The sequence below is a fragment of the Xiphophorus hellerii genome, chromosome 7 (assembly GCF_003331165.1).
Source record: "Xiphophorus hellerii strain 12219 chromosome 7, Xiphophorus_hellerii-4.1, whole genome shotgun sequence".
NCBI classification, from domain to species: domain Eukaryota; kingdom Metazoa; phylum Chordata; class Actinopteri; order Cyprinodontiformes; family Poeciliidae; genus Xiphophorus; species Xiphophorus hellerii.
The window spans coordinates 15,731,213-15,758,249 of record NC_045678.1 but is presented as its reverse complement, the minus strand read 5'-3'; the positions used below and the strand labels follow the sequence as shown (position 1 = coordinate 15,758,249).

General features: G+C 38.1%; 1 protein-coding gene across 1 annotated transcript; it reads right to left on the bottom strand.

Annotated features, from left to right (window-relative positions):
- Positions 1-1,362: 1,362 nt before the first annotated feature.
- LOC116723390 (protocadherin-17-like) lies at positions 1,363-20,314 on the bottom strand. Its single transcript, XM_032568237.1, has 4 exons — positions 16,588-20,314; positions 15,003-15,061; positions 14,323-14,492; positions 1,363-3,170 (listed from the first exon to the last, which is right to left on the bottom strand). The coding sequence occupies exons 1-4, from the start codon at positions 19,054-19,056 to the stop codon at positions 2,593-2,595; spliced, it is 3,276 nt and encodes a 1,091-aa protein (XP_032424128.1). The 5' UTR covers positions 19,057-20,314; the 3' UTR covers positions 1,363-2,592.
- Between the last annotated feature and the right edge of the window lie 6,723 nt (positions 20,315-27,037).

The following is a 27,037-nucleotide window of genomic DNA, read 5'->3' as shown; positions in this document are numbered from 1 at the left end:
GACTGATACAGATAAAATGATGTGATGTTTCTGTCTGTATTTCAATGGCATGAGATGCTGTGACCCACGCAATCTCCCTCTCAAAGAGTATTTCAACTTATGCAGATGAGCTCATCAGAGCTGCCTGCTGAGATGAGACATCTAGGTCTGGAATTGTGTCAATACTAGCACCAAAACAAATGCAAATCAAAATCCAAATTAATGTGTTTTCCCCGAGGAGAAACGGAGTCGTACTTATAGTCAACTCTCAGTAGATGACAGGATTCTGTTATCCAGAAAAAAAAAAAAATCCCCCAACCGTTCTCACTCTGCCAGGGTGACAAAAGTCGGTGTCTCCAGATGGAGGAACTAAACTAAACTAAGTGAGGAGAAGCAGGAGGCTTCTGTGAGATTGTTTTACAGATGCAAAATGGAAAACATTCCAACATTCCCGGGATTATTTAGTTTAGTGATCCAGCTGTCCAAACAGACATCCATGTGTATCCTTAAACACGGCACAAATACAAGCAGATGCAGCACATATCTTCTTGGGTTTTTGTAAATAATATTACCATGGCCGCAGCCGTGTTTATGTCCCTGCATGAATAAGTGGGAAGCCATGTTTGAAAAGCAGGTTGTGTTTGGATAAAAATGAGCAGTTTGGGCTGCTCTAATATGCCTGCTTTCCTAGCCTGTCTGTCAGACCTACCCTTATCTGCATTTGATTGAATGGTAAATAGTGCACAATGCATACAAACAGCAAATTTGCACTCTCGCAAATCTAATGAGGTAGACGGCAAATGATAGACATTTCATCCACTCAGTAAAGATGCAGCGTTTCAAAGCCTTCTGAGGAAGCTTCCTTTTTATTTACTGTATCATTCTTTTCCTTTTTCTTTTCTTTTTTTTTTTGCACATGCTTGTCATAACCTTTAATCCTCTGTTTGTTCAGTCCTTTTTGCTGCCAAGGTGACCTATTTTCCCCCATGGGAATCATTAAAGTTTAATTTACTTTAATCAAAGAATTCACTGAAACAGTCCTCGCTTGTAACTTGTCGTCGGAGCTAAAGCTGGAGCTGCGTGTCACCGTTTGTCAGACACATTTATATTTCAGCAAACTTCGTGGGCATTTACTGACTGCAGCCGTGACGACAGTGATTTTGAAAATAGCACAAACACGTCCATTGATGTGATGCATACTTTTAAGAAAAAGCTCTTAGCAGAGGGTGTCAACTAATATTCTGTGGGGTGAACTAACCCACAGTGCCTGGTTTTATTCGACCTTCTTAAATATATAAATAGCCGTGTAAAATGATGTTGCTTTCTCTGAATTACACAAGTACACAATATATAGGTAAGGTTAATGATTGATTTTTACAGGTATAACGAGGATATCAAATCCATTTATTAGTTTTTTTTTCTACTTTGATACATAGACTTAAGCAAAATTATAGCAAAACTATAGAAGAAACACCTGCTAAATGTAGCAGTAGCGTTCAAAAGTAAAAACTAATTGTTTTAAACATACAAATTCTTTTATTTTGTTTGAAGGGGAAAAAAAGAACAGCAATCCTCACTTAGCCAGCTGACCATCAGTGCAACAGCAGGTAATGGAGAAACACAAAGTTGTCATTTTGCTCTATGTGGCACTCTCTTTTCACGGTCTCTTAGTTAAGGTACTTTTACACCGTAAGAATTGTAGGTGGCGTTCTTTTTTCTTCTGGGTAACTGGCCCATGCCTATTGCAGTGTCACTAGTGCTATCTGTCATGAACACACAAAAGAACATTTAAAAGACAAAACTCCAGTTCTTCCACATAAACCGTAACAGCTTCAGAAGTTGTGCCAGTGAAAAAAAAAATACTGCCCTTCATTCGCACAGTGTATACAAATTTAATAAAGTACACAACGAGTACAGTAGCCCACATAAAGCACAGCTTATTTCCACATAAACTGCAGAGGACGACAATAAAATTACAAATACATTCTTAAAAAAATGTTTGTTTTTTATAGGAACTTTAAATGGTTTTTATGAAAAGGGACATTCCCTGTTGCACCACCATTAACAGTTCATAAGACACTTCACTTTTTTTGAATGTAACGTCACTTGATATGTATTTTGGCTCCTTTGTGATTTTCAAAGTAATGGTCCTTATACACTAAATGGAGACAGAAAGCTTCACTGTACAAAAGCAGACAGGACTCGTAGCGTAACAGTAGCAGTTTGTTCAATAGCCTCACAAAATCGGAGCTGGAAATGTGTAAAATACAGACATCTAAATTGACATGTACAGTACACCATGAAAACGTTTGAAGTTAGGTAAGCACTGATCCCCACCACCCCGATATCCCACCCAAAACTTTCACACCAGTCAAGGACACATATTTCACCTAAACACAAGTCACAAACTAAAAAAGTAAAAAAGAAATAAACAAACAGAACATAAAACATAGAAAGCAGATGGTTTTTGGTTATACAATGCGTTTGAACATCTCTGTGGGTCAAAATAAATCAACTCCTGGTCATCGATTCGGGGTACCATCATCATCATCATCATCATCATCACACCCCTGGCAGGTGAGAGGGAGCTGGAGAGTGCCGTCACCTCACCTGTCAGTTGCCAGAGTCCCTCTGGTCGGGAGCACAATCCGACCCCCCATACTCTTGACTGATGACAGAGCTGTGAATGAGACAGCTTGACAGAGACTTAGGCCTGAGCTCACAGGTCAGGTAGGAGGGCTCCTCCAGCTCAGTGTGCAGCGGGGAGCACTGGCCATCTGGAGGGCCATAGGCACTGCTGTCTGATCCCCCATCCCTCTCTTCGTTGGGCTCTCGGCTGGCCAAGTCCGGGGGCGCGCCGCTCTTGGTGGGGCTGCTGGACGCAGATGGACTCTCTTGGAGTGGTGGGCTTAGCGCACGCTGCGATTTTAAGTAAGGTTTAACATTGGCCACGAGGATTGTACTGTCCCGCTGTTCTTTTCCAAACGTGGTGAGGGTTTTTCTGCTGCTGCAGCTGATGGTGCCATAAATCTCTGTCTCTACCATGGCATCCATTCCCACAGGGATGAAAAGGTTGGTGCGATTATCTGCGCTGTCTGCTTGGCTTCCTACCCGTAACTTTGGCATCCAGCATCTGTCAGAGTGTCCCAGTGCACGACATTCATCGGTGCAGTGGACTGATTTGTCTTGCTCTGCAAAAACAGTTAAACATTTGTTATTGGAGCCTGCTGTGGTATGAATAAACAACCCACAGGAAAATGTAGATGACATTTTGAAGGATGAGCAACAATGCTAAAACACAGCAAACAAACACAATTTCTAACATTATTCTTAACTCCAACTAACAGCATCGCTGCTGACATGTAATATTGCATGTGTCACAGTGATTTCCAGAATAAAATCCCATTATGCAGTCTAAAGCAACAGCTAGACTATTCTAAGATATTTTAATTTTTTTGTTTTTGATAAATTAGAGAAAATACTGATTTGAACAACTTACGACACATTTCCCCCCCTGGTATTATCAACAATCTGTGTAGGTGTTTTCATGGAAAATATCATCTGGTGCAGACGATGTTTTCAATTTACATTTCCATCAAAACTGATTTAAAAAGAAAGAGTAATTTCAATTTAACCTGCAGGTCCTGACTGGAAGTAAGTGTCAGTCTCAGTAGTTAGGATGCTATATGTTTGTCATGATGTTCATACAGTCGTCCAAGTTTCACCCACCAGTCTCTCATGGTAATTTTTTTGTAACAGTTTTTGAGTTTTTCATCACTTGCAGCATAAAGCAGTAACTTGCTTGTTCTTGCCAAGGTTCTATTTCACATGTATTTTTTTAAAATCAGAAGTTGTCATACATTACTTCACCACTTGACAGAAATCTTCCACAAGTTTCTCACAATCATTTGGTGAAAGTTTGGCTCATTACTGACAGAACTGGTGTAACAGAGGTTTGCAGGCTGCAACCCGTGGCACTTTCTTCACAACTTTGTCAAGATTTTGTGACAACAAAGCACTGACTTTGTTGTCCTTAAGCCATTTTAAAATTAATTTAGCTCCTACATATGATCAGGCTTCATCCCTTTTTCCTCTGAGTGTGTTACTGATCATTATGACCAAATATTTCAGTTTTAGTTTCATCAGACCACAGGATTTGTCTCCAAAAATGAAGGTATTTCATTTTTGTTTACAAACTCCAACAGAACCACTTATGTTGCTTTTGGAGTTATCACTTTGAAGATTCATTTTCTTTGGTGTTTAATCAATAAAATAATTGCTATACGAGTCCAGTCCATTTACCATTTTGACTGGTGAAATTAATGCACACACTCCAGCACACACTGAACCTAAAGGTCATTTGCCAGCCACAACTAAAATGTATAAGATGAGTAATTTAAGTGTAGAAGACACATTTTTTAACAGTAATGGAAGAGACCACATCCCTGGCTTATTTTGTAAATCTTTCAAATAGCAGCCTGAATGAGACCTTGGTTGCGTGCACTGCAGCACTGAACAATTTTGCATCAATGCAGAACATGTTGCTTATGAGCACTGACACCGACAGACCAGATGACAGGATTCAGAGACAAAATAACGAAGGCCGACGTGACGGATTAATTTTACATAAATGTCTGTTTACTTCTTCAGTTCTGAACTAGCATAGCAGAAGTACAACTTTTTCGCCATTTTTGTGTGAACGAGATTATTTGTAGCTACCGTGAAATCTGTTACAAACTGAAATATCAATGAGTCATATCAAAACAGAATAAGCATGATGCTGTTAATCTACACTGCATGAAAACCTCATTGGCATGAGTAAGGTGGGAGTACATTTAGAACTGGTGTTGCATGTGTGAAGTCTAATACATCTTTAGAAACATAGGACTGTCCTGCAGAATCTTTAGTTGAGACAAAATACTTGTCACTGTTCAGAAAAACGAATAAAAGAGACTGCAGTGAGTGGATTAAGTTAAATGCAATCACAATACTAATGTGATAACGATGAAATATACTATTGCTCACTAAAGCTGCTGAGTTTTAAGAGTTTTTAATGAAGTTTTGAACTGGGACTCGGCAAATGCCTATTCGTAACTCACTTTGATCACATCAGGGACAACAAAACAGATCGCAACATCTGCAGTATGTGCATACTGTGTAACTATTAGCAAAATGAATTCTGGAACACATTCAAAAGTGATTCTTTTTACGTCATTTCAACAAACACACACACATACACCCACACAAAAACAACAAACATGAAACAAAAATTTTATATAAAGATCTGTTATCCAGCAGCATCATGTCCTATTGGCTGGAACGAAGAGGGTTGCTCATGAGTCCTCTGTTGTGCAGTCAAGAGGATGTTCATTGAGGATGAAGAGTGAACAGCTTTTTCCACTCAACTACGAGCGGTTATGAATGACCACACAGACACTCACAGGTCAGTACATACATGTCAGTACAAAGGCAGAGAAAACCCAATCAGGCACACAGAATCAATCCTGTCACTCGTTCTTTTATACACCAGATGGTCTCAATTGTATTTTTATGGTCTCTAAATATCAGCCTTTTCTGTCTGCAGCCTTGGTAGATCCAGAATATTTGCAGGAACTTAATTCCTTGTCTTTTGTTTACCAGTCAGATTATTCTTTTGTCCAACAGCTTTTATTTCTAAATGCTGGTTAGTTTTTGTACATCCTGCTGTCAAGTAGTTTGAGAGCTATCTTAAGTAAAATAAAACATCAAATTTAGAAGAAGGAAAATTATTTTCCATTCATCTGTTGTACCCTCTTTCTGGGGATGCAGTTGCTGTGGGGCGGCATTGGAGCCAAACCCAGCTGACATTTGGCAAGAGAAAGAGTAGCCCACACCCTGGGCATGTTGCCACAATGAAAAGGTATCGCATCAAAATATGATTTTGAAAATAATTTAATGCCACACACAGTCATTAGTTTGTGCCTTCACCATTTCCAAATTGTTTTGAAATCAAAGAATTGTGCAGAATTCTTTTATTTTACCTTTTAGTGCAGGGTTTTATGAAATTTAATTAATGAATTTCTGTCTACCCCAGTTTCTGAAAATAATTGCTAAACTTAAAATAAGTTTAAAAACTGAACTATTTTATGTGCATATATAATATACATAAAACATATACTTATTTGTAAAAAAAGAGTTTTTAAAATTACAAAATGCTCAACCACCTGTTAGTGGTAGAGTGTGTTTTTGTTGTTCTTTCATTTAATAAACTCAATAGGGTCTGATTTTTTAAATGTCAAATTATGCAGCTAGTATAAAAAATACATTTATTTTCATTTACAGATCATTACTATCTGTGCCAATAAATATGAAAGGTGCTATATGCAAAGCATTCTTAAAATACAGGATTCCATTTATTCAGATAAACTAATAAATAAATAAACTTTTTACAGCATCAACATATTTGTGATTCAAATGATGCACAGTTAACCTATGACTGTAGAAGTGCTTACTTGATTACCAAATGCTGCCAATCCCAATAACATATAGATATACTGTATTATTCACTGTAAAAAAAAAACAGAGAAAATGTTGAGATTATAGGCTTGTACCATAACTCCCTTTTGTAAGTTTCACACGTCACCTAATCCTAGAGGCATTAAATAAGCAGACAGAGAGCAACACATACAAAAAAGCCCATTTCCATGGTGTTATGGTGTAGAGAGTGTTGTCATTTTTTTCCCCCTTTTCTGTGACCATTTTGTTCAGCTATCAAAATTAATTTGACAATAATGCACTGAGGTGTTTTGCATGTAAGGGCATGAAGCAAAATGTCAAAAATGTCTTGTAAGTCGGTGGAAAATAATAGTTTTCCTTCATTTGTTATACATGAAAATGAAACAGCAATTTCATCCTCCTCTTGTTCTGTCGACTGGTCTGAGTTTACTCTAATAAATGTGTTTTCTTGGCTGTGGTTTCTGCAACACTGCAGGAACTTTTCACCACAAACATAATTTTAAGCAGAGATCAACAAATTTGTTAGAATTTGGTCAAGCATGGGATTTTCTTTCCGAAATGAAAGAAAACACAAAATTGGTGCTTAGCTTATTTTTAATGTAGATAGATTGCCATACAAGAATCAATTATTGACAAACTGTGGAAAAAATTTTAACATTTGTTACACTTTGCTATCCATTAATCTTCTTTCTTCAAGTACATTTAATATAAATACCTACAATATTTCATTCATGGTTTAATGCCACTTTGATCAGCTCCTTTTTTGTCTTGCTCACATACCATTTTGTATTATCAAAGTCCCTCAAGCAAGTGGCTGACTAAATGAGGCACTTGATTTCATTTTGAAACCTGGCTCTGATGAGGATGAGCCTTGAACAAGAGAAAGCTTCACATGATGGGGGGGGGAAATGTGGGATGATCCTCCTTTTGAAGGCGATAGTATAGCTTTTATCATACAACAGCCTCCACAAGTTTTGCTGAAGGACAAACAAAACCAAGAGAACATGTATGCCAGAAGTCCTGAGAGTTGTGGAAATGAGCACCATTGTATCAAACAAGCTCTTTTCCAAAGTACATGCCACAACTATCACATTCTGCGGCTCAAGTGTATTAACACCTACACAAGCGCACCCACACATAGCCACAGGGTGCGATGAAACTGTTAATTATGCTACACCGGACAAAGCTAAATTGTGTTGTTAATTTAGCATCTGAGCTCTTAATGATTTTAAATGTTGGTGGAAAAGATGATTAAATTTTGTTCGTTCTACATGTTTTTTATTTGGATGGTTTTTAAAGTATGACTATAGTAATATATTTTGAGTTAGATACAACTATATCAAGACTTTTTGTTTGGAAGAAATTTAGGCAACTTTTCCTCAGACTGTCCTTTTCCTAAAAAACAAAAAATATATACAGTATATTTCTAAGTGCTTAGAAATTAGTTTTCTAAGAAGTTTTATGTTTGCTGACCAGCAGTACCTTTAGTTGGAACAAAATTTAAACACATACTTCAATTTATGCACTGACTTCATTAATGTAGTAACTTTATTGATTTGGGCTCTATCTAAAAATCCCTAATATTTAATGACTTGGATCAAAACCAGGGTGAATTTTTTTTAAATCAACATAAATATATAAAAAGAAACATGATTAGAAAAACTGCTTCACTGGTTCTATACGTAGGGATATCATTTATTAAATACTATAAAATTGCATTCATTCACCAACAAAAAATATAAACCCGACAACAAACGTTTTCTTGAGTTTTCCAATGCTAATTTCAAGTTATTTGTAATACTATGATTTACTTTTGATAAGAATCTTTTCAGTTAAAGGAAACAGATATTTAGTTGGAGTATGTATAACAGATGGGAAAACTTAGTAATTGAAAAGTTGTAGCCAGTTAGCAGTTAAATCTAAAAAGTTAATATATAAATCTTGAGGCTTAAGAACCATAGTTCAAATACTAAAAATTTATGTTATCTTTCAGAAAAGATAAACCCCAAAACCACAAAGCTTGTACTCTCCTATTAGCACTGTTGGCTGTTTACCGAGGGGAGTTATCTATAATTAAGCTAAACTTAAATCTTTCAAGTCATCTTTACTCTTAGATCTGCTAAACAAATCTAATTTTTCTCTGTGTAGAGAAAAACTTTTTCTTTGATGTTGCAAATTATTTGTGCTCATATTTTATTCTGATTTAAAATAAGCTATGCCAACAATATTGCTATTAATTAAAACCTTAATTTCATTATACATTTACTTTTACTAGGACAGCTAACTGAAATTATTTGACAAGAAACACAGAACAGATCCAATGCATTACTCTGTGTTCATTTGGGTTTTCAATCCTTTTCTTATTTGCAAAGTGAAGACTGCTATTCCTTAAGCAATGCTATACGAAGCAAACCTAATAAGAAAGGAGCAGAGAGAAGTAGGCAGATACTGAATTAATTTCTATGCTACCTATCTGCAGAGGAGCCTGCAGATGATGCTGATGCAAAGAGATGCATAAGCTCTGAAGGTAAAGCAACAACAGAGTGAAGAGCATTCAATTTTTGTAGTCATATGCCTCGCTGCATAAGCAGAAGTATTCACAGTGCGGCATTTTTACCTAAAAGGTACTCAATATTAGTAGCAGTTCACATAACATTCTTTATTAACTATTATTTAAAACGGATAACATACTTGCACTTTGTAAAGCACTGTCAAAAATAAACTATGATAATGATGCTAAACTATTCAAAAGTAAAATTGAAATCCTTTCATTTGTTTAGCCCGTAATTAGCTTCATATTTCTCTTTCATGTTAAGTCACAATGCCTCTAAGGAAGCCATAGCATTACAATGGGTCTGTGATATCATCTAGCCAAATCACTACAAAAATAAATGACAAATAGCTGTGATATTACACATAACTGTAAACAAAACAAAAAGACAGGTTCACAAAAACAAAAGAAACTTGCTTGCCTATTATAAATAGAATCAGAGAAAGCCTAGCAACATACCCACTGTGCATCTGGTGTCTGTGAGAGTGAATAAATATTCAGAGTGCATGATAGTGGAAGCTGCACAGGTGCATATATTACCTGTATCAAAGCAGCCAGGAGACTAGAGGGATGGTAAAAGGTAAAGACATAAAAGCAACGCTACTTAACCTACCAGCTTTTGTGTTGGTGCATTTGGAACAAAAAAAATCTCCATTTTGGATAATAGCGTTATCTTGTCTAAATCTGCAAAAATAGTAGCTTTGTTGTTCAATAAATGTACCTGTATTTGTGGGTAAGATAGTGAGCCAGTGTGTAGGTAGGCGGGTGATGTTTTGTATGATCAATTCTGTGGGAAAAATGCATAATGTGGATCTTCCATCTTGCTGTCTTGTAGACACTGACACCATTTAAAGGGATAGTTTGAAATTTCAAAGTGATGTTTTTGAAGTTAACAGTTATAGTTACATATTATCTGTCCACTGATTTTGAAGATTTATTTACTTTTCTGTGATGTGTGTGATGTGACATGGTTTGACAACAAGTAAGGAAACTACTTCTAGAGATGCACCGATCAGAGATTTTTAGGCCAATTTCTATCACTCAATTTTGTTTCTCACTTGCTGATACTGAATTTAGCCAATACTAATATCTCCATCATAAACAAAAACTTTCTAGATAAACTTAAAAAAATGTTTATTGTAATGGAATACATGTCACTGAGAGGTTTCTTTCTCTCTAAATCAATGAAAAATATAATAAGATTATGGGAGGGTAAAGTTATAAGAAAGAAGTATTTCTACAAATAAAATAAAAGACAAATAAAAAGATGCAGCACATCTACTTGGCTCCTTTGAAAGACAGATTACACTAAAGCCTTTTTTTATTCTGTGATCTGTAATTCACTCTGGTGTGTTAGATTGTTCAATAACTCATATACTAAGTTCACATAAACATAAGTCTTAAGTAACATTTCTATGGTGAATAGTCATTAACTTTTCACACTAGAAAGATAAACTACATTACAATATGTTTGACTGGGAGAGAAAGCTCTTGCTGTTACACAACTAAACCAACTAAAGTTAGACCTGATTTAACCCTATTTTACAACAAAGACAATATGATTAAAGTTACAGGTAGCAGTGATCCAGTTTAGTATCATTATTGGAGTTGATACTGATGTCATTATTGGCTTATTGGGCTGCAGCTTTTTGATTGATTTTAGACAGAAACTTAACATTGCTAAAAAATGGTAGCACATTTAAATAAAACACTGTATAAATTCACCTGTTTTAAATAATACATAAACAAATGTTTCAAATATATAAATATTAATACATGTGTCGTACAGAAGACAACTATTAGTGAACAGAGCTGCTTCTGCAGAGTGAGCATCCTACCCCAGATTTACCCTATATGTGTCTCTGCTCTGCTCAGCTGCGCCGCTCACTTCGCCAGTTGAAGAGAGTCATTCCTGGCAGCCATAATTTACAATATGTGCGACTCTACTGTGCTACAAAACCCAAATTGAAGAGGAAGGTTTACTCTATGTTTTGTCCAGATATTTAAAGCAGTTGAACTTATTTCAAATCATAATAATAAAAACGGAGCAGAAATCTGTGGACTTTTGTAGAGAAAGAAACACTGTACAGCAGCAGTGGAAATGCTAATTGAAATGAAGCCTAGGCGCGAATCCAAACTGGAAGACTCTTTCTATCCCCACCAAGACCTTCTAATTGGAGCATCCCGCCTACCGTCAACGACTTATCAAGGCTGGACCAAGCCACATCACGTCCAATCACCTACCAAATCCCAGCTGATAAGGACCTCCATCCATGGTGTCCTTCGCTCTCCGCCGAGCTCAACCCACCACCACCCCTTCTCCTCCAGTCGCCCGGTCCTTAGGCCCGCACCCCTCTTCAACCTCCCCCACCAGTGCCGGGCACCGGGGGGGGTGACGTTCCTATCAGCATCGGGAATGCTCATCTGAAGCTTATCGCAAAAGTTGCGATAATCGATATCCCCAGCCGGGGCAAGAGCGCCAAAGACTTTAATTTCTGTATGTCAATAAACTCTTCTAATTGTCTTCTTTTCTCCGTCTGAGTCTCTCCAGATTGAACTACAGTTACTTCATTATCTATGTTTATTTTTAGATTTTACTTTTAACCTCTGCTATTGAAAAAGAAAATTACAACCATATCATTTTGGCTTTGACTAAAATAGGAGTGGTTTGGTGCAACTTCTCTCAATATTTCATGTAAATACAGTCTGTAAAATTACAATCATAAATAATTAATGACAGAAAAGTTTGCTATGAACAATGTCTTGTTTGTAAAGTTAAGACAAGCCATTTTACATGTACACCACACTAAATCTGGTCAATAATCAGTGCAATTGTGGGTAAAACAGCCAATGTAAAATAAATAATAAAGAAACTGAAACTGACAAAAACAATAGGTTGACTACCTTGCTCAAACATGTACAAAATAAACTGCAACAAGCCTTTCAAATGGTTCAGAAAGTGCAATTAGAAATTCTAAATATAATGTAAAATAAATTAAAAAAGCATAGAATTTGACTGAGTAGAGCTACTCTTATGGATAGTACCGTACACATAGTGACCGATACCTAATCTAGAACTTTTTTTAAACATTGAGACCAATACAAATATTCACTTGTCTAATTATTTATCTAATTATTCATCTTGAAAATTAATACAGTTGAATGTATGGTCAAAAACTGTAGCAATGCAGTACTTTGTTTTTTATTTTTGCTTTTTTATTTTTACAACACTAGAAGGAAACAAATAGGGCTGACAGCATTTTCCAATCCATTTTTGAGAGAGAAAGGATAAAACAGAGCAATGCAGGAAGTTCATCTCTCTGTTGTGGCAGAATGAACCACCAACATGCCTCGATAGAAAAAAAATTGTTATCTTTCCACAGTAACAACTTCTACACTGAAGGGTGTAATCAATAAAACCGGGTAGCATTTATGGTGCATTCTAAAATCAAACAATATGCTATGGCTGAAAACTGCAATGATGGTATTTTCAAGACAATTAATCAACATTTATATGACTTTTCTATTATGTTTGCATCACCTCAGCGACCATTAGCATAACAGCTGCTAAAATTATATATCAGTTGTTTGAATTAGGATCAGTCAAATTCCATACAGCTGATCAAATACATTAAAAAATACAATGCAGTCCATTACACCTAAGATTGCATATACTGCCAAATAATTTGCAATTATGATATTACAAGTAATGTTATTACAATAATAATCACAGTAACAATAATAATTGCTGCAACAATATTTCCATCTCAAAACTGATGGGTTGGAAAGTTAAAGTAATGAGGCAATGATCTCCTCATAAGAAGAAAATCGGCCAATTCTGGTCATCAGTCCCTTTTTTTTGGTGCATTTCAACTGCATAATGCTTCACTTCAAAAATGTCCAACTATCTGTTTAATGCTCAGCTGACCAGCCCTATCAAAGAAAAACCTAATTTAATCTAATCATTGGTTTTCTTTCTAACTACATCTCTCACTTAGGAACGGGAAAGACATTAGCAAACATACTGATATTAAAAGCATTTCCCTACTTGATTGGATTTCTCTTATCTTACAAACCCAGGTCTATAAATGAACTGCCACTGCAGTCAAGCAGCATCAGCGCTGCACTAGTTTCATATGTACAAAACGTCTCTTTTGATATATCTCCATATGACTGGCATCAGAACTTCGGCTGAATCAAATTGGGGGGGCTGGGGGGTGGAAAGTGAAGTGATTGAATTTACACCTCCCACGGAGTTAAGTTTGGTCTGCCATAATTCCTCTCAGAACACACGCAACCACCAGATCACACATACATAAAAGTGAGACAGACAGGGAGAGATTCACACATCTCCTCTGCCAGCCACTAGAGCGCCTCCATCTCTGCCCTCCTGAGCATGCTGCAAACAAACAGTTCATAGCAATGTAAATGGTGTGGAAAGTGCTGCATAGGGACATGATGACCACAGCCGTTCCTCCTCCGAGGAGCGGACGAGGAAATGAAAAACATCGCCACTTCACTTCAAGTCCCCCACCCATTATCTTTTATCTCACCAGCGAGCGTTTGCTTTCATGTTTTCGAGTTTATATCCGCAAAAGCTAAATATATCAGTCTCTTCCAGGTCAGCCAGGTTGCCATGAGCCTGACAGTCATCTGAGATTATCCTCCTGGCAGTCTGGATCGTTTTGGATTTGCAAAATAAAATTTAACAATTCTATTTTCAGTCATAAAGCGAGCGCCCTCTCTCAAAACCACAGCAAAACTAATAACTGAGGAAATCTATCCAAGCAAAAGGTGCAAACAATCTGTCAAGTTGCACTCGATGTATCTGTCATTTTGCTTTGCAAGTGTCTGTCATGCTTTCTGAGACATGCATGCAACAAATCTACCTTCACAAAAATGACATGATATAAAAGAAAAGAGACACAGACAGAGGTACAGTTTTCTGTGCACGAGTCCGTTTGATGGTTAAATCAGACTGAAGACGTATGAAAAATTCTACGTTCAAGACTCTTTCATCCCTTTAAACTCTCTATCTACCTTTCACTCCGGTGCCTTCGTGTCATTTTTGAGACATATCTCAGGCTGTCTGCAATGTAAACTGGAACAAAGTATCCTGCTGCACCTACAGCTTCCAATAATGTTGAGGGAGGATGTCTTTTTGCACTGGCTTCTACACCCTGAAGCAGTTGTAGAGCTCTAGTTAAACACCAGCAAAACTGAAGGTTCTTGTTGCATTAAGTACAAACAATGTCTGCTACAAGAGTCAGTTAGGCATCTTGAAGATGTCCACTCACCCTTCTCAAAAGGCTGGCCATTAACTGCTGCCGCTTTCATCTTGAGGGCCTCCCTGGCAGATGTGTCGCAGTGTGAGCCTTTATTAGTATCCTGGTCACTATCAGCCTGGTCACTATCACCATGGCCACTGTCTCTGAGACTTGCTCGTTCTGCATCCTTAAATGTTGAGCTGCAGAATGGAACAGACAGAGAGGAGCAAAATTAAGCATAAGTTGTCATAACTTGTAAGTGAGTATCAACACACTCTGATAGGTAGAGTCTGGGAGCATAGCAGTACACCGTTTCCACATATTTTCATGTGGAAATTTCATGCTTTTCTGGACTGAAATTGACAGAGTTCTATGTTTTTTACTCATCTATTTTTAAAGCATAAATGTAAAATTCACAGTGAACATTTCTGGCTTTACATATGAAACCTGTAAGGAATATGGATGGATGGATGGATGGATGGATGGATGGGTGGGTGGATGGATGGATGGATGGATGGATGGATGGATGGATGGATGGATGGATGGATGGATGGATGGACACAACTTTTAGAAAACGTGAAAGAGCATAAAGTTGGAAATACGATACATACGGAAACATCAATTTTTTTTCAAACATTTTTTGAACTTAGACAGATCTGAAACATACTTAAATTCCACACTTGTGGAACCCCTGTGAATATTGCTCTTACCTTTGAACAAATGGCTGCCTGCTGCCAGAATAATTGGGCTCTGATGAGAAATTTTCAGTCTGGAAGGGAAAAGGGAAAATGTTAATGTGCATTCAACATTTAGGATTTTTTTTAACAATAAGCACACACACACAAAATACCATAGCATAAATCAACCAGGGGCATAACTTTGAAAAGAGTGTCCATGTGGTGGCCATTGCAAATATATTATTTTTATTATTTCTTTGTACTTATTTGCCTATTCATTTTTGACAATCCTTGGCTAGGGCACAAAAAATCAAGAGTTTTACAATAATTTTGCTATACATGCCACAGAGGGCAAGGATGACAGGAATGATATAACAAACAAAAAACAAATGACAAAGTTTAGTAAATAAATAAATACTCCAAATTACTGAATTTTGTCAGTGAACTGCAAGATGCATGCTCTGTTGAAATACTCCAAAAAAATCATGTAAAATAAGATTACTTCACTGGGGGTGGCAGCAGATTTATAATTTTGTCCTCTAGGCCTCCCTTGTTGCTGTCACTAAAAATACAATTTAACATTTTTCTATAATTTTCAAGAAATCCATGATGATATCACTAAACAAACTCAAAAACAAGCCAGGGAGAATTGCTGAGGAATAGCACATTTCCATTGTGACCATGTATTTTCCTTGGCAAGGCAAAGAGTTCAGCATTTGCCACTGTCATCAGGAGCCTTCCCCCTCTCTTCTCAAAGTAGTGTGTTTGTGTTGATCACACCCACATACCCTAGTGACTGGTGACAGTGCCAAGCCTTGTCATCTGTGTTATAATCTCCGAATGAGACTGTCCTGAATATTTACATCGTTTACATCAGATAATTCTGCAGTGCTAAAAAGCCCTACAAGCCCATGCTGTCAAATTAGCATGTTAGCTGGCTCGGGTGTTCAAACCCTGCCATCTCTACAAGGCAAGGCTGGAACCTATTAATGGCACCACTGTGCCAATCCTGGATGTGGATGGGTGGATCTGGCCCACATTTCCAAGGGGGGCAAAAAATGTGATTGTAAGGTTATGCTGTGTGCATCTCTCTCTGTCTGCTACACATCGGTTTGGTAATGTGATCGGACAAGCTGCTCAAACACCTGTCCAATCCCACATTTCAGGCGAGTTTTTGTTTTCGCTCTCTACAGCAGCGATTCTGGCAGGGTTGCAGCGGCCTTGCTCAAGACTCACACTGTTTGCATGTCTAACCGCGAGGACTCTCAAATTACGGAGACCAACTGTGCCATTCTGCAGGAAAAGACTTAAAATGGAGCAATTTGAGAATGATTTTCAAATACAGAAAGAGAAAGGGAGAAAGAAAAACCTTCCTTTTGTACAAAGCCTTTTAAAATGCATGATTACGGTTCAACAGGAGGTTGCCATATCATGCTTTGCATGCGGAGAGTATAAGTTAAGTCTCAAAACAGAGAAAAGAAGGAAAATCAATGTAATGATGTCTGCTCTGTGTGCCAGTTTTCTCCTTTTCATACACTTTTGTCCAGTTTGTAAGGCAAAGCAGTAGGTGCAGATAAGATAGTAATAGTAAATGAATAAAATTAAGAATCCTTCTTACCTGTATCACTGACATCCTATTCGCTTGAGTTTCTGTGTTTAGCCCAGCAAAACTGGAGTGGCACCCCGACCTGGGCACAGTGAGGCTGTTTGGGGTGGTTTTCAGGTACATGACCTCTGACCTGGGCAGTGTGAGCGGCAGCGGGCTCTGGTAGTCGAAGCATATGGGTGAAGTGATCAAGGATGGGCTGCTGACAACATTCATCCGGCTCGCAGAATCCCTCTCCTCCATCTCACTCTGCACCAACATGATGTCACTCTTGTTGATCCTTTTCTTTTTTCCCTTCCCCACCGGAGGATTGGAGTACTCAGCCATGCGGCAGTTATAATTCCCAGCATCCTTATCTTGATGCTTGGACTTGACAGCGATGGCAGTCATGACGGCCAGGAGCATGACAGAGATAATGCAGAGGGTAACTATGAGGGGCAGGGACACGTCCCAGTGCTGCTGTTCCCCACTCGCACTGGAACCCCCTCCTGTCGTAGTTTCCGTATTTGCCTTAATGATCAGCTTAGCCACAGCAGATAAGGGAGGTTTGCCATGGTCAGTTACTCTCACCACCAGCTCAACCACTGGGGCAATCTCCTCCCAGAGAGCATGGGCAGTTCTGACCTCTCCTCCCACTGGGTCTATCTCAAACAGGTGGTCATCGTTTCCCTCTGTGATCTCATAGGTTAAGTGCCCACTTTCTCCATGGTCATGGTCCACTGCTTTTACTGTAGCAATAATGTACCCAATTCCCACGTTTCTAGGTACTGGGATCTCAGCCGTATCATTCTGCAGCAGGGGTAAAATAATAACTGGAAGATTGTCATTCACATCAAGGACATTGACCCTGACTGTAGAAGTGCTCTCCATGTGAGGAGAGCCGCTGTCTTTTGCTTGAACCTTGAACTCAAAGGATTTTGTCTGCTCATAGTTGAAGGAGCGAGAGGCATAGATTGCTCCGTTTGTGGGATTAACAGACACGTATGTGTAGACTGATACATCTCCAATGTGGGATGGCAGTATGGAGTATGAAACAGTTCCATTACGACCTACATCTGGATCATGTGCCACAACGGAGCCCAAGTACTCTCCCGGGATGTTGTTCTCAGGCACCTGCAGCACATAGAGTGTCTTTGTGAAGCGTGGCGCATTGTCGTTCTCGTCTAAGATTTTCACAGTGAATGACCTGGTGTTGTTCAAAGATGGGTTCCCGTTGTCTCTTGCAACAATTGTGACATTATATTCATCTTTCGTTTCTCTGTCCAGAGGTCTGTCTGTAAGGAGAGTGTAGAAATTATCATTGTTTTCCTGAAGTCTGAAGGGGACATTTCCCAGAACCCGGCACTGGAGCTGGCCATTACGCCCTGAGTCTTTATCAGTCACTCTGACCAGTGCAATGACAGACTCTGGAGGAGCTGCTTCACTGATTGCTCCCTGCCGAACAGAGACAAAACTTATTATTGGCAGGTTATCATTTTTGTCAAGTACTTTCACAGTAATTTTACAATGTCCTGGTATCGGATTGGGCCCCAGATCCTTTGCCTGCACATCAAACTCTATGATTGGATTCTCCTCAAAGTCAATCTCTCCCTGGACCTTAATGACGCCAGTGTTTGGGTCTATTGAGAACAAATCTTGTATTCGCTCAGATGCATATCCAGTGAAGGAATAGACCACCTGCCCGTTGCTTCCCTCATCCTGGTCAGTGGCATTCAGATCTATAAGTATTTTTCCAGGGGGAGAATTCTCAGGAATCTCTAGCACATAGGAAGATTTTTCAAAAACAGGGCTATTGTCATTTGAATCAGTCACTCTGACGTTGATTTGCATGGAGCCCGATCTTGGATACTCCCCACCATCGATTGCAGTAAGAAGAAGAGTGTGATGACTCTGATCCTCCCTATCGAGGGGTCTCTGAACCACCAGTTCTGGGTATATAGTCCCATCACCCCTCACTTTTAAATCCAAAGAAAAGGTATTGTAGTCATCTCTTGTAACCTGATAGGTCTTTATCCCATTTTCCCCAGAATCTGAGTCATGTGCAATAGTGAGGGGGAAGCGTGTCCCAGCAGCTGCATTCTCAGAGATATCAATATTCACATGATCTGAAGGGAAACTGGGGGAGTTGTCATTGATGTCCTGTATATCAATCTTGATCATGCAAATTTCCTTGTCATTGGCGAACACCTCCATAGAAAGCTGGCACTTGGGGTTGCGCCTACATAGCGTCTCTCTGTCAATCCTTTGTTTGGTGAAGATTAGTCCACTCTCGGGGTCAACATCCACCAGATGCGGGGCTGAATTCTCCAGCACCCTGAAGTTGGATTTCTTCCCTCTCTCTACAGTCCCATATCCGCCGTCTTTTGCTATATTGCCTATAACAGTTCCAGGTCCCTGCTCCTCCGGGACGGAATAATTGAGGTTTTTTAACGTGAGTGCTTTCACCCACAGCAAAAGGAAAACGGGTGCAGAGAGACGCATCCCTTCTAAGTGGATATGCAGCAGTGGTAGACTGAAAAAAAACTGGTTGACTTTCAACCTGTTGATTAGGAGAAAAAAGAGAAAAAACCTAGTGCTCTAACCCGCACCGGGCACGGGTTTCACGCTGATCTCACACTAATTAGGTATTAAACCGATCTCTGAACCGTGCTCTCCCTTTTTTAATTTGGATCTTGACCTTTTTTTGGATGCGGTGTAGCTAGGATGAACTCTTTCTGTAAACAAAGATGACCGCTCGACGACACCTGATGTATGAATTAAATATCAAATTCGGCACTACTACAAGAGAGATGCTTTGTTTCTCTTTGTTTCCCCCCCCCCCGAAACGTAATGTGTGTGTGTGTGCGTGCGTGCGCGTGTGTGTGTATGTGTGTGTAGGGGGACTTGATGAATAATCGATGACTATAAAGTATTCATATTCCCAACCGCATCCAAGGTTAAAGCGTTTAAATCTCGTGGTTGAAGGTTAGAGCGCGGCTCGCAAAAGCGCATTGCCCTCATGCGACATCTACACCTAGGCTACTGCGAAACACTGACATGGCCATTCAAAATGCAGCATTTGCCATTCACATCGCATGTTACTTTCCCCCTTTCTCCTGTGCGGCACACTGTTGCACATACGCGTTCGGTCCGCGTCGCCCATACACAGTCTGCTCACAAAGTGGAATAAAATAAAACAAGCAGGATGCAGAGCGGAGAAATACTCCAGTTCCAACCTTTTGTGCTCAAGAGCGTCTGCGACTTTTGCCCGATGATTGTCCTATAATCAGTCCAGTAATCCCATAATCCAGTCCAATTGGACCCGGTGCTCTTCCATCCTTCATTCCAGACAATTCCCTTCAGCACTGACCCGTAAAACGAGAGGGAGGAAAAAATGAGCCACACAGAGGTGCTGGAAGATTTCAGATAATCAAAATTAATCGCTTCTCCTGCGCTCACAGGTTTCTCTCCTCTCCGCGTCAACTGTTGAAACCCGCTCCCCTCACTGTGTTGAGCCGATCTGACCGGAAGCCTCTCGAAGCCCTCGCAACGCACTCCCGTGTGTTTCTGGGCGCATTTAACATACTTTCTGATCGTCTTCCAGCGAATGAGTGAGCAGTGACAGATCTTTGCCTTGAGGGGGGTTTCTCCGATAGGGTCTGGCAAGATCGCATGAAGAAGGGCTGTTCTAGTGCTACGTGATTCATTTACTGATGTGCGCGCAGCGAACAGCAGCATCACAGGGAGGAAACGTGCTGGAGGATGCTGCTCCTAATACGTGTCGATGTGAACCAGAGGGGATTGGAGAAAGGTTTCTTGAAATGTGCCGTAGCAGGAGCAGAAAGAACTTGACAAGTGGGGACAGAGACGGTCCGTTGCTATATGTGGCCCCAGGTCAGAAATTTTGTTCGGTAGGGGAGGGAGGGGGGAGTTTGGGGGGTTCACTTGTTGCCACCGGTCACCACAGCATCACTATCATCTTCTTTTAAGTGGTCCCTTCTTCATCCTTTCCAAAGTATGCAGAAGTAAATTCATATTATTTATTAAATATATACAGCAGCATACCCTACAGCATATACTTTAAACTTTTCTTATCCTGTCACGTTAACAACCACAAACTAAAATATAAGTTATGTTTCATGAACAAAAATAAAGTAGTTGATCAGTGGAATGAAAATTATACATGGCTTTCAATTTTTTTTAACAAATCAATCTGTGAAAAGTGCGGCATGCATGTGTTCAGAACAAGTCAGTACTTTGTGGAAACAATTACAGTTACAAGTTGATACAGTGGGACATGTTTTTACATGCCTCCCAAAAATCAATCAATCATTTGAATTTCTCTCTCAGACCACATTATTATTATTATTATTATTATTATTATTATTATTATTATTATTATTATTATTATTATTATTATTATTATTATTATTATTATTATTATTATTATTATTGTCACATCTAGAAAAATCATTTTGACTAAGCTTGGCAATATAACTTAGGCTTAGTCAAACTGGATAAAGAGCATCCAAATCTTAAAACCTAAAACATTAGGTTTTAAGATTTTTATTTGGACTTTACTAAGTCATTTGACTCATGAATATGCTTTTACCTAAACGATTCCATTGTAGTTCTTGGTGTAAGCTTAGAGTTATTTTCCTGAGAGAATATGAATCTCTGTTTTTTGGTGCTTCTAACAGTTTTTGTTCTGTACTGTCCTGCTTTTAGCACAATTCATCTGCCTATTATCTCTGAGCAGCTTTCCTATCTCTGCTCCCCACAGAATGATGATGGTTTTGTTCAGACTGAAGTGCACTGATAGTTAGTCCCCCACAAATAGTTTTTTTTCATTTATGTATTTTTGCTATTTTAGCATAAACGCTATTTGTGCAGTGCACGACTAATACTTATACTGTCAGCAGATTGCCTCACCTTAACAGCAGGTTTCTGAGTTACCATTGGCCTTTTGAGTGCTCCTCTGATCAATGCTTTCCTGTCAATTTAGGAAAACAGCTGGTTCTTGTTAGGTTTGCAGTTTTTCCATACCTTTCTCATTTTCACAGCACTTGCAATAAAGAGTGTTAGGAGTTGACAGCAAAAAAACAAGGTTAAATCATTTCTTTCTCTGATGTCATTTGTTGTGTATCTAATATACAATACTTAAATCCAAACTGTTGAATTGAGAAGCAGAACCCAGGTATATTTTGTTGGGCTCAAAATAAAAAAGAGAAAACTAGAATATACACTATGTGTCTAAAGGAATTTGCAAATAGATGCAATGTGCACTAAATATGTCAAAGGAACAATATGAGTTTATTAAATTAAGAGCCTTAAATCATGACTGTTGACACTGATAACTATTAGGATTTCCCATTGTGTCTCTATCTTATTTGCCACTTCTTTAAAATTTCCAATGTGTAAAAGGATAAATTTCATAGTTGATCACACTATGATAAACATGGCTTCAAATGTACTCAAATCCAATGCTTGTGAAACAATGCTGCAGCTTAATTTATTCATTCTTTGGGCTGGCTTTGAGTGTAATTTACTTATTTATTTATTTTTATTTATTTATGTTTTTAGGGAGGGGGTGATATATGGCCAACATGGTGTTAGAAATGTAAAATTAAAGCTTTCAAAATGTTTGGAGAGTAACAGAGAGTGCCGTCTTCTCAGTGTCATTGAAGCTCCTTAGGTATTCATAACTTAAGATCCTTATTAATTATTAAAAACAACAGGCTTACACCTGTCTCTTCTGTTTGTTCCTCATTTTCATCATTGCTTTTGAGAAAATTTAATCAGAAGCTAAAAAGAGAAGGAGAAGGAGACAGACTGTGGATGTTTTCAGGATAATCTCTGTAAAGGACATAAGACAACTGCTTATTCCTCTGAAAGAAACAAGGCTTATTTCACAGCTCAAATATCACAGCTGTTGGTATAACCTGCCTTATGCGGCTATCACATTGCTTATCCACATCAATCTCATATCTCGCACCAAAAAAAAGATGGACTGACATTTAGTTCACTCAGCATTTCAACAATATGACATTTGCATTTTTATTCTCACTTGACCAAATCTCGGTGATGCCGATGTGTGCGTGGGGGCGGGTGGGGGCTCCATGGTGTTGCATTCAGGTACCATATGAGAGCAATTCTGGGAGGAAGCTGTGTCAACATAGGGGCAAGATTACCTTAGCCCGCTTCCTCATTTAATTTCATGTTGCTTGGGATCTAAATCAACCTTGAGTTGCTCCTCAGTTCATTTTTGATGTAGGAAACATGGCTGCTTTTCTCCTGTGGGGAGCATCAACTTTGGCTGGCCCCGGTGCAGCTTGCATAAATTGGCCATTTCTGCAGGTATGAGATAAGGACAACAAAGGGAAACTAATTATCATTCAGTCTATGTTAAAACCTCAGGAAAGAGCTGCTATTGACAATTGTGTCTGCATTGTCACAGTCATACTATTTAATATGATCTGAACTCTAAATGAGAGGGTGGTTTATATCCATAATAAATAGGCCACATCCTGATGTGAGGCTTTAGATGCCTTGTTCATCCAAAATCCCGCTGACTTTGTCTTGGACAACTTTCTCTAATGAGACCACAGTACTTGACCTGGTATGAAATGCAATTTCTGTTGCTTTTTCTCCTCTTTTTTATCTGCAAGAACAACAGTGTGCATCAGGTGTTCCATGGCAAATTGATTTTTACGTGAAAGCACATTATTCCAAAGGCGTAAAAAACCATACCTGTTGTAATTCCGGGTGGAAATAACAAACAGTGGCTATGCTCTGTTTAAGCACACTTGTAATATTTTGCCATCTCTCTCATGTGATTCACTTACCACTCGGCGCAAGCATGATTAAAGGTGAGATTAAATTGTTTATCATTCCCTATTTTTTTTTTTTTTTCTGCTCCCATCTCTAGTTGCGCCACACTTTGAGCAGCACACAGGAATACTGATGGTGGGGGAGCGGGAATAATGATTAGGACAAGCCACTGAATCTTGCTGCAGAGTAAATGAGCACGAGAAACAAGTTTTAATGAAGCATTTGGCAAAACAATCAGTTACTCCCTAAAATAAGAGTGATTATGAAGAAAAAACCAACCTTATTATATATGTTTAAAATCTTCAAGTTGTATATGTAGAGTTTCTTACAAAACCTTTTAAAGCTGTTTATATGTCCGCATTTTGTCTGTTTAAGACAGCAAACCATCATTTATTTCTTTTATAACATTTTAAATACTAGAGCCACCGTAATTAGTAAAATTGTTTTAAAATGAGGGTTTCCAAATTATTTTTCAAAATCTAAGAACTGAGAAACATATTTTTATTGCGTAATCTTATTTAGACAGCCCTAAAAAATCAGTGCAACCAATTACCTTTAGAAATCATAGAGTACACCTGTGTTTTATAAATGCAACTGATTTGTGAATTAGTAGGTGGTTTGTGACTCTGGAGGAGCTACAGAGAGCCACAGCTCAGGTGTGATAATCTAAACGCATGAATTAAATATTTATTTCAAATTTAAAGGCAACTAATTTTTACAATCAGAAGAAACAAGCATCATGATGTCATTTAATTAGTAAAAAAAACAACCATCTCTTATGTTCCAGACATGAGATAACACAATATAAAAAAGCAGAGAACTACAAAATGATCCATTTACAGTTTAGAAAGGAGTAAGAGGAAGCAAATGATTCACTAATCCAAAATACATGTGAAAGACTTCACAAAACGAGACACTGCAGTGGGCAGAGGTTTACCTTCCAACTAGTGAACTCTGAAGTTTACGAGTTTTCAAAGAAAAACGGTCAGCTTCAGTCTCTGGATGTGATAACTATTAGAAACAGACCCCAGACTTGAATCTGTAGCATCATCTGCAATATCAGTGCAGGGGGGGAGTGGAGAGGGAGAATGGAGCGGACGGGCAGAGGATAAAAATACATCCAACACTTTTTTCAGACTATTTATTGACTAAAGGTAAATTTTAATGCTATTTAGGTTCATTGGATTTTATTACATATTGTTAAAGTTAACAGAAATGAATATGTATGGACTCCACATTTTTCAGATTACTTATGATTGTTTTTCTTTGTAAAAACCATTTGCCAGGTTTCTCACACTTATTGTGTTTTCCACTTATTTTATCTTGAATAGCTGTGATAGTTTAATGATTTTTCTTGTAAGATTCCCATAAAACACAGAGAGGTTTGTGATTGTAATGCTGCAGCAAATAAAATTGCTGTATATTATTGCAAAGCACTGCAACACCATACTGTTACATTTTGTCTAAATCACTAAAATGTAAGTTCTATATTGTAATAATGTAGATTTTCGTGATGCAATAATAATCCATATTTCTCTATAAACCCTGTGTCATGACTCCTCAGAAAGGTATGAGTCTTAAAGGGACAGCTGATTTAATTCAAACCCGCTTCTTCTATACTTGCAAGAAGCCATGCAGAAAATTTTAATTTAATGTGTCAAGGTTTTGAGAAGTGAACCTCTGAAACTTCTGCCCCTCATCAGCTGGCACAATGCAACACAGTTATAGAAACATGAATTTAGGAATACTTTCAAAGTGACTTAGAATATAGTTTGTCATGGTTTGTAACATAATGCTTTGAAAGCTTTCATTGTGTCAGAGTGGCCACTGTGATCTGAACTATCCCAGGTTAAGGCTAGAATATATCTGAAAGAGGCTGTTGAAAAGATATTTCTGTTTGATGTCTGTGGTGAACACTTTGTTCTCTTCTCTGGCAACAAATCCGCAGAAAAGAACAAAATGAAGAATGTACAGCTCCTACTAACAAGTGCCTTTGACTGAAATGTAGCAGCCTATTGTTTATCTCAGTAAGTGAATTGTTTCATTTGTTCACCACCTCGGAGCAGCACATATTGCTGTGGTGGATGGCGGTCATTTAAATCAAATGGCCTACTCCAGTGAGGTTTGAATACTGAGTTCAATCTGTGGTAGGAGTGAAGCAGAAAAACACCCTTTCTTAAAAGTTCAGAGACTTTGTTGATCTCATTTAATGTCCTTCTGGCATCCATTTATGCCAAATGAATGCAGCTGGTTTGGAAAAGGTTTTTATCGTTTTTCAAAACATACACCCTTTCTTCAATCCACCCTTCCCAATTACCACCATTCCTATCACATCCTTCTTTCCTTCCTTACTATCTTTCATGTATTCTTTCCTTCATTTGATATAACTTTTTCTCTTTGCATCTTTCCTTTCTCATGTATTTTGTTCTTATTCTATATCTTTATAGAATATAAATATTACTACATGCCAATCTGTTGTTCCACAGGTTCTTTATGTAAACTCTGGGCACAGTATGTACCATGTATTAAATTTCAAATCTAGATTTTTTTGTTTTTTATTTGGCAAAAAAGACTGGGAACTCTATTACTGGCACTATTTAAAAGTATGAAACTTTACATGAAAATGTGAAGGGACTGTTGCATAAAAATTAAGCAAACTCAGCACATATTTATATATATATGCTCGTTTTTAACATTTATGTACCAATACCCTCTTAAAGGATTTTCTTCTTATTGTAACAGAACATGTAATTCAGGAAGCTCCAGATTTCTGTCAGACTATCTTTGCTGTTCCAAATTAATCTTCTATAATGCAGTTTCAAAGGAGACATGGTTCTAACACTGCTGCGCTGGGTGGCATGTTGCTTCATAAGATGAACATGGGAGCTGTTGTTTATTTTTAGTCGATCCCACACACAACACCCTGCTGTTATAATTCGCGAGCATACCAAATGTGCATTAATCTGTAGCTGAAAATAGAGCCCAAGAAATGCCCTATTTACCCACAAGTCCTCCAACCTAGGCATCAAATAGGTCGTTTGTAACAACTTCCTGATCACACTAATAAAATAATATCAGTTGTTTAACACATGAAGCCAATAAACATGATGGCATTTGGTTATTTAAGAACTGTGCAATGGTTGCAATTTTTCTTCTTTTTTTATTTGTTAAGGGTTTTTTATACACTTAACAAAACATTTAAAAGTAATTAACATCAAGTAGTTTTTAATTGTAGTTTATTTTTTGTTTCACATCTGATACATTTACTTGACACAGAAGGCTTTTTTGCAAAGTATTAACATTGTTGAGGAAGTAGAGGTCTCAGAAATGCTTGCATCAAAATGCATACGTTTGACTTCACAAGGTTAAAGGAATAACTGATTATTTCTATGTTGCGGTTGTGTTAGGAGTTTATGAGCAATAAATACCTTAATCAAAACTTTGTTTTGTTTTTTAAACAACAATTAGCATTTACGCTATTGGCTGGATCAGAGCATGACAAAGAGCATAATAGACTTCTGCAACGGCAAACAACTCCTGTCTCAAAAATGTTACACAGGTTTATGGCAAAGTACTAAAATGACTATTTTATTTACTTTAGAATGTATTTGACATGAAAGTATATTATATTTTGGTCCCCACGTTTAACACC